This window comes from Colias eurytheme, chromosome 12 (assembly GCF_061535395.1).
Source record: "Colias eurytheme isolate Ceu_HAF_F1 chromosome 12, ilColEury1 Martin Lab GWU primary, whole genome shotgun sequence".
Taxonomy (NCBI): Eukaryota; Metazoa; Arthropoda; class Insecta; order Lepidoptera; family Pieridae; genus Colias; species Colias eurytheme.
In genome coordinates, this window is record NC_142991.1 from 3,842,884 (window position 1) to 3,851,809 (window position 8,926).

The 8,926-nt window shown below is 32.8% G+C and overlaps 1 protein-coding gene across 1 annotated transcript; it reads right to left on the reverse strand.

Moving 5' to 3' along the window:
• Positions 1-3,694: 3,694 nt before the first annotated feature.
• LOC149903897 (uncharacterized) lies at positions 3,695-6,070 on the reverse strand. Its single transcript, XM_090108287.1, has 3 exons — positions 5,857-6,070; positions 5,119-5,233; positions 3,695-4,286 (listed from the first exon to the last, which is right to left on the reverse strand). The coding sequence occupies exons 1-3, from the start codon at positions 6,061-6,063 to the stop codon at positions 3,727-3,729; spliced, it is 882 nt and encodes a 293-aa protein (XP_089964413.1). The 5' UTR covers positions 6,064-6,070; the 3' UTR covers positions 3,695-3,726.
• Between the last annotated feature and the right edge of the window lie 2,856 nt (positions 6,071-8,926).

Consider the following 8,926-nt stretch of genomic DNA (forward strand, 5'->3'; position numbering starts at 1 on the left):
CCTTGCACTTCCGATTTCATGTTTGTTTTAGGTTAATGGTCACTTATTGACCATAAAAACACAAAATGCAGACAGATCCAGGTGGAGCTTTGCTCGCAATCTTATAGTTTTTGACCGATATCTCGAAAACTATCCACTTTAGGGCAAAAGTTGCTTAGACTTTATTGTAGAAAGTAAAATTTCGCATATTTTATACCATGTAAAATTTTTTGTAAAACTTACTATTTAGGGGGAGTCCGGGAGACTTGAACCGCTTTTTACTAAAAACTCTATAAAATCTGATCAGTGACCTGGAGGGCTTTAAGATCTTCACCATATGGAAGCCTTATTATCTGGCTAAGATTTTATACTATTCTGAAAATAAAAGTTGCAAGGAGAAGATAGTAAACTAAGTTGTAATAAAAAATTAGTTTTGATTCAAGTCTCCCCAACCGGTGGGACACTTGCCCATCAGGTGCGGGACACTTGCCCATACCTTTTTAGAGAGGAGAAATGACGCAAATAAAGCATATTATTCATTAGTTATGTATCATTTAGACACATTTAACAATAACTAGATTATTCATAATCATCTTCTAAACAATTTAGTGAAAAAAATTTTCAGTTTTTTCTCCTAAACATAACATTCGCTTCTTTTTATTAATTAAATACTCGTTTTGAGGTATCTACTGCTAAATAGGTAAATCTACAAAACTAATTTAAAGACATTTCTTACTATTAATTAATATGTGCCTATTTGCCTATTTCTTCAATATTTTCCTCTTGGATGTTCACTTTGGAGGAATTTGGCGTAGCCGAATGCTAGTTGCATTGCTTGTTTTATGGTTAAACCATAGTGCATTTTACTGCAGGTCAATAATTAACGAACGAGCAATTTCTCTTTATTTACATTGAACATCCGGGAGCATTTGTATTGGCTCCCCTTGTCTTGCAAAGGTGTTAACTTTTATTCACCTAACAGTTAATACCTTAAAGTGCTTTTGCCTATCCCATACATGATTGCAATTTGACGAATAGATTTGCCACTCTTTATTTCTCTGACTGCGCTTTCAATGAGACTTAGTACCTAAACGGTTTCCTGCGACGACTACCTTCCTTAGGCTTATTCTGAAATGGCATTTCCTTTCTAAAACAAAACAAAAGCTAACTTAAATAGTATAAAAACTGCAAAGGGAGAGTTAAACCATTGTTCAAGTCTCCCGACTGCAGACTGGTTCAACTCTCCCACACCCGACCCAAGGCCATATCTTGATTTTTTCCAACAAATCCACTATCAACTGGAGAACAACACTGAACGTACGATAAAATATGATGATCTAGTTATGCAATAACGTAGGTTTTTGATATATACCTTCATAAATGAATGCATAGCAATTAAAACAACAAAGCCAAAAAAATTCACTCCGCGACGATGAAACCACTTTTTCGGAACTCACGGTCGAACGCGTCTGTTATCACTCAAAATTGTGAGTTGCTTGTGATTGGCGGGTTACGCGCTTTCATTTGTTTGCCACTTGGCGTAATTTGGCACCTAATTTAAAAAGTTATTGAAAGTGGTTCAACTCTCCCACCTGGGCAAGTCTCCCGGATTCCCCCTACGGTTTATGGCCTATTTGATGAACCGGTTGATCGTTAAAATATTGGATTAATGAATAAAATGCATGTATGTACAATGTACATAGTTTTTAGGTCACTTTATTCTATACAAGTTTTGTTTGAAATTTTTTTTCTAGTGCCCATATTTTTTGAGTTGTTCCACGTATAATGTAGAAATGCCACCGCTCGGCGGGTGACGTGGCAGGCCAAAAGTTTTTTTACGGATGTAATAAAAACGAAGAAGAAATTTCCAATGCAAGTGGATTTTCACCGTTTCCGAAACGGCAAAATTTTTGTTTTTTTTTTTACTTATAGAAAATTTTTAATACATTTTTTAAAATATTTTCCTTAATTTTATTCTTGCATCCGAATATAAAATAACTACTCAATATTATTTAGTTGTACGAAATATATACGAAACATACATAGGTAACTTGAAATTTACTATTTATCGCCAAACGTTAAATAACTCAAAAAGCATTAGAAAAAAAAGTTTCAAATAAAGTAATCTTAATAAATGGATAATGCATAATATGTATAATATATTAACGCCTATGCATTTCATTGATTAATCAAATATTTAAAGAGTTACTTGCCAAAGATGATTAACCGGCTCATTAAATAGGCCATAAATCGTAAACGGAAAGTTTTACAAAAAGTTTACAAAGTATAAAAGATGTAAAATTTTACTACCTAAAAAAAATTCCCAATATTTTTTGCCTTAAAATGGATAGTTTCCGAGATATCGGCCAAAAACTTTTATGTAAGATTGCGAGCGTAGCTCCACCTGGATCTGTCAGCATTTTGTGCTTTTATGGTCAGTAACTTATCCTAAAACAAAAGTGAAATTGGATGGGAAATTTAGTTCGAATTTGGCTAAATAAAAACAGCTTTGAATGGCGTAACACTACTACACTACTTTTTCTGGCACCAAAAGTGGTTTAAATCATGTAACATAGAAGCGCAAGCTTTTTGTTTAGATCGCATTTTTTTTGTGTCGCCTGACAACTTTCGAGTGAGAATTTTTTAACGGATATTAAGTTTTGTAGTCAGTACCTAGATAATTACGTTTTTTAGATTTGGTTAGGTACCTTCCAGGTCAGAGCCAGGGTGGGGCAAGTGCCCCACCCTGCCCCACCGTGGCTACGCCCATGTTCATAAAGAAGACTAGTCAAACTGACAAGGCAATTTTGGCTCATGAATTTACTTATGTTTAATTTACCTATACTTTTAAAATTTTAATGAACAAACGTGTCCATAATCTCCCTTATAAACGAAAATTATTTGTTAAAAAGTCTCTAATTTTTAAAATACCCCAAAGTATTATACTATTTCTACGAGTTATAAAAGATTTTATTCCTTTAAATTTTACACGCACAAAGTTTTGTATTGTAATTACTATTTACTTTTGCATAGATTATGAATTATATAGGTACTTGAGTACCGGAATGTGAATTGTATACGACACATTAACTTATAAACTGATATTTTAGTAATTTATTTGGAAAAAATAATTTCATATAAGTGTCAGAAGAATGTGTCGTAATTAAAACTTTGTAGTTTAAGTACTTAGATCTTATGGGATTTGCAAATTAAGTACACTTCGAACTTAGATAGAATGTAATATGGCATTTTTGGTGTTTTTTGATAATGTATAAAAATATTTCTTAAAAAACATTGTTATCTGGCTGTTGCTAAAAACCTGTTGTTTGATTTTTTATGTTTTGTTACCGAATTGATAAAATTTTTACTGGAATATTTCTATAGTTAACGTTTTTTAAATGTTGTCAACACATAAAATATACAATTTAAAGAAAAATTGTAAATAAGTAGGTAATATAAGTATATTTAGGGACCATTATTTGTGATTATTCTATGTGTAGTATTTATGTAAATAAATTGAAATAAAATATACAAAATATGAATGTGTTTAACTATTTATTATTTATTACCTCTACTACTACATTAAAACATGAAACAAAACGCTTATCCTATACCCATATACATAAGCATACTACAATGCTATCTACAAAGGCTCATAATAGTACGTGTAAAAATAAATGTATCTACAATATAAAATAGACAAAGATTACGTTATGACTAGAAATGACAAATATATCACATTGATGCCTACATGATATTGTTTCTAAGAGTACGGTCGGTGGGGACGTTTTTGCTTGTTCCCATACTGAGGTCGTTCGGGACTAAATCGTGTAGCACTGTGTCGCTTCTGAAGATGCTAGTGGCAATTCTATTGGCTAGCCGTTCCGATTCTCTCAAATCATCGTCTTTGGAATGCGAGGTGAGATCGATTTCTGAATCGCTATCACTTTCACTGGTCTCTTTTTCCCTTCTGGGGTACGCTAAGTTCTGTGGCTCTTCTATTGGCACGCAATGGCAGTTGGTGTTTTTGGTTGGCACGCGTAGATCAGTTGGCACGTTGTCCGTGGCGTCTAGTTGTGGCATGAGTAACGGCGGGAAAGAGTATGGCTGTTGCATCATCCTGCCGTCTTCGTTGGGGTATGGCATGGGTGGCATTTCGTGTGGCATTTGCGGGTGCTCTGGAATGTTCCCGTTGTACGCATCGGGGCGCGGTGACTTGAGTTCTGGGTTGGTTTCTAGTGGCGGTTCTGGCGATTTATTCGATGGCGAATCTGTGCGCTCTGGCGACGAATCTGGAGGCTTGTGACCTGTAAATGATTTTTATTTATTAGAAAGGATTAAAATTACGTTACTTAATACGATTGCTGGTGAGAGGGCGTTAAATTTATTTTTAATTGCAATTGTATTCGTATATCGTATAATAAAAGTCTTTTGAAATAAGTTAGTACTTCAAGTTTATAGTATAGCCATAATAGGATTTTTCTTAAAAAATCCACACACTATTTCAAAATTAGGTACGCCAAAATCGAAAAACATAAACTAAACGTCTGCATTTGAGCATCACGGATTTTTCAGTTATATTCAATGTAACGGTTAATCCGTTCGCAAATATCGCAAATTATGATGCTATTGCTTAATTTAATTAAACTTATTCATCTTATTTCCTAATACATTTATCTCTATTTTTATTATAGATCTTAAATTAATGTAGGTAAGTACCTATCGGCATCGCACACCTAACATTTGGTAATTATTGTTTATTTGACTTCATCTCTTGGGTTAGTAAAACTCTTTGTTATATTTAATTTAAATTAATCTTAGTATTAAACTCAAAGACTTTATTTCTATAAACATAAATAATTTAATATTAGATAGGTATAATTTACTGTTTCATAGTTGCTTCCTGATTTATTCTATATCGCAGTGCAATTTCAAAACTATAATGACGGTAATTTGTAAAGATTTTCCGTCAATACCTAAGTATAGGTATGTTTTAAGCAGATTGGTACAATTTCATTTTGCCCACAACCTTATAGACAACCATACTTAGAAACTAAACTAAAAAAAAAACCTTAATAATTATCGAAGCTATACTATGTTTTCTTGTTATTCTTTGGTTATAATCTTTATCAGACTCACCAGGCAATCCCAATGGTGGTGTACCCAGACCCAAGCAGCGCATTCTCCAAGCATCTTGCAAAAGCTGCAAACGAGCCTGCTTACGCCATTTCGCTCGACGGTTTTGGAACCATACCTGCAAGAAAATACATTATAAATTAAAAAGGGAAGAACTTTATAGGTCTGTATTGTAGGAGAAATTAACTATAATAATATGAACATCTATTTTGTTAATTTTATTTATACTATTACTAATCTACGTAAATACAGTCAATTCAGATAGACAATTTAATGTCTCTCGTAATTAAAAAAGAGGCACGATATCATAAATGAAGTCATTATTTAAGTAAACAAATGCATGTAAATAATTTTTCATGAAAATATTTGAACGCAAGGAAACATTTAAATTCAACACAATTTACAATAAATACAGTAACAACATTATGAAAGTATGTTGTTAATTAGACATTTAAAAAAACGAAAAGAAATATTAAAGGCTCTACATTTTCAAAACTCAAATAGTGTTAGGTAATAAATAAGCTGGAATAAGAAACATGAGATAAGTTCTATTATTATAAATTATTTTCAATAAATTTCATAACTTATTTTTTTATACATTTTCATAAAATGAAAAACATATCGATACACAACGAACGCAAACGATGAGTAAACTGTAGCAAAACTTTTCAATTATGGGAAGAGAATTTTATACTTAGAAACTAAACTCGCAAACATAATAAACGTTATTTTGTCACGTACTTGCACTCTAGCTTCCGAGAGACTGATCCTCAAAGCGACTTCCTCCCTCAAGAACACATCTGGGTAATGAGTTTTTTGAAACAACGACTCCAACTCGCTCAGCTGTTGAGGCGTAAACGTGGTTCTGTTTCTTCTCTGCCTTCGACGACCAAACATGTATTCCGTCAGCAGATCTCCCGGCAACGGAGACAAATACGGCCCAGCCATTATTTCAAACACACCCTCAAATAATCTTCAAACTAAATGCACACAAAAGTCATAATTCGACGCTCTATCGAATCAAATCGTCCGCCAATATAGCCGATTTCGCAAACGTCACAAAAGTTCACCGCGATATTTCACCATCGAATAGTCGACGATCTGAGACCCGCGTGAGAGATAATCCGTGGTAGACTGTTTGATTCTGCCGGGGTACAGTGGTGAAAATCTCCCTAGCTCCACCCCCTCACAATAGAATTGAGGTGTGGGATTGGCCGAGCGCGGCAGGGGTTGGAAAATCCAGCCAATCAGATCACTCTGCGAGGGGTAGTATTTCGAATAGGTGTAGATTAAGTTATGCCCGTAAATATAAATTCTGTATAAACGTGGTTAATTTAACACCGTGCCTGTTAATGAGATATCGGTTGTCAATGCTCTAATTAAAATGTGATTATGGGCGTAGCGTTATTAATTTAAAATCGTGCGCTTTTGCGACTGCGTTCACTCGCTTCGGTATGGGAATAATTATTTTTGAAATGCGCAGCCATTTATGATAATTACATTTTAATTATAGATAAGTGGTTATTTTTGTATACGGTTTGTAATTAATTTTATTCTTTGCCGTCTAATTTTAGACTTTAATTAAATATTAGTTTAGTACATTACATCGAAGGACGAATATTTAATATGCACAGACAGAATTTTAATATCGTAATTATTTTTTATAGACAAACTAAGTTGTTAGTTAGAGATAAGAATAATTATTTCTAATATATATAGTTATATAGGTAATATTAAACTTTTTAGAACGTCTTAAAATTAATCGACATCTTTTCCTCCTTATCAAAGTTTTGATTTATTAATTGTTCCTGTCTGTTGTTTGGTTTATTTGAATGGAATTTGTAAGACATAAAATGATTGAACAATAAATTAATTGTTTTCTTTGCAAACACAAACTTTACTTATCGCAAATACAATAGGTATCTTCCATAAAATCCACCCTATATATAACTAAGACTAACTATAAATTTATAACTAGCCAAACTCTATCACATATTCGAGGCATTATATGATCCCTAAAACACAAATTTTCATTTCATTTCAACAATATACCTAGGTACAAAACCTTAAAATGAAATTGCCACCGCAGACGAAACCGCGTGCTTTGCTAGTGAGCACACAAAGCAATACGACAAGAGTAGCGAAGTCCGCTAAGTGGGTTGCAGATAACGGAAACACCGATTACTGGGAGCAAATGAATGTTGCCGCCACCCCCCATACAGGGCTGATAGATGCGGAAACTCACATGAAATTGGAAATTAATGGCAATGATTATAAACAATATGTATGTGAAATTTAATGAAAACTAATTTCTGACGTTTAAAAAATTTAATGACGTGTAATGAAACTTAAAATTTATATGAAATGCTTCTCTACTTTTAAATTTCGTTTTATCTTATAACTAAATTAACGACATAACAACTATAATTCAGTTAATAGTACTTATTTCAGGTAGAGCTATAGAGTGGTACATGGTAGAGTTCTGCATAAATTAGTTTAATATCTTGTTCTAATTATACTTCATCGTGACTTTTTTGTATTACAATTAATATGTTGTATAAAAATATAGCTAAAGTTAAAAACAACACATTTTGAGAGAAATAATAGGCTCTTGTATGGAATACTAATTCAAGGCTTGAAAGTTGACAATAATTGACACAGAAGCTTTTAGTAAGTTTTTTTTAGGAAAGCGGAAAAGTGAAATAATGATACACTCATCACATCCTACTTGTCCAAAGACAATAGAGTACAGCCTATATTATAATACCGTTTACACAGTTCTATCATCTATATATATTATACCGTTTTAGACAGTTCCTAGTTGTCGACCAATCAGATTGAAATAAACAATCGAATTACCGACCACTGCAAGCCCTGGCGCGGGGCGGCCACCACAACGGCGCTAAACGGGTTTCCGCAAACATTTTAATGAATAACACCAACCCCCTCCTCCCGTGGGGCCGCAATGCGCTAATTAAACATTCGAGCCATATTGTTTGAGATGCAACGGATGCCAGACCTCCCGGATAATGCACTGATTAAATTTGTTAATTAAAACTAAATTTTAGCTAACGTTCGGTTTTAGCGCGAATAGTGATTAGTTCGTATGTAGATAGTTAACACACATATTACAATGAGATACATAAACCTTTATGTATTGAGATACATAAACATCTCAATACATAAAGGTTTATGTATCTCATTACATTGTCATTGACAAATGTTTCAAGTCCTTATCGATTAATTCACTTTAATCGATGTTTTTAAGCAGGTTACCTCTCTTCGAAGATAAAATTAGGTATGATAGACGTCAAATGTTGCCTATTAAATTGGCTCGACTATATTTGGATGCATTTTGCATTGTTCTGAAAAATTGATAATAATTAGCTGATAAAAATACAGCTACATTAAACAATAAATATAAAAGATACAGATTACATTTTCATTCATAAAATGTAAAAAAGGGTGCAGACGTCCGCTACGTAAAATCATAAACAATAAGATCTAGAGTAGAGATGAACGTATTGTTACGTCTTCAATTTAATTATATTTTACAAGCAAATAGAGTCTTCATTACCTTATGATTAAATTAACACTCGTTTTAATATTTTTTAAACAAAAAATGTTTAAGAGTAAAAAATGCAATGTACGGTATCTGATAAGTTATGTAGACTTGTTTAAAACTTGGCTGATTACCGCTATCTTCGTAGAATATCAATGAAAGTAAAGTTTTTTATTTAAAGAGAAATATTTGCTAATAAATTTCGCAAAATTCAATAAGAATGTTTTATTTATGGATATTTAATAAACA

Coding starts and splice junctions, on each gene's coding strand:
- LOC149903897 (XM_090108287.1), bottom strand. CDS start 6,063: ATGGCTGGGCCGTATTTGTCTCCGTTGCCGGGAGATCTGCTGACGGAA. Junction 5,234..5,856: donor TCTCGGAAGCTAGAGTGCAA/GTACGTGACAAA, acceptor ATTTTCTTGCAG/GTATGGTTCCAAAACCGTCG. Junction 4,287..5,118: donor ACCACCATTGGGATTGCCTG/GTGAGTCTGATA, acceptor AATCATTTACAG/GTCACAAGCCTCCAGATTCG.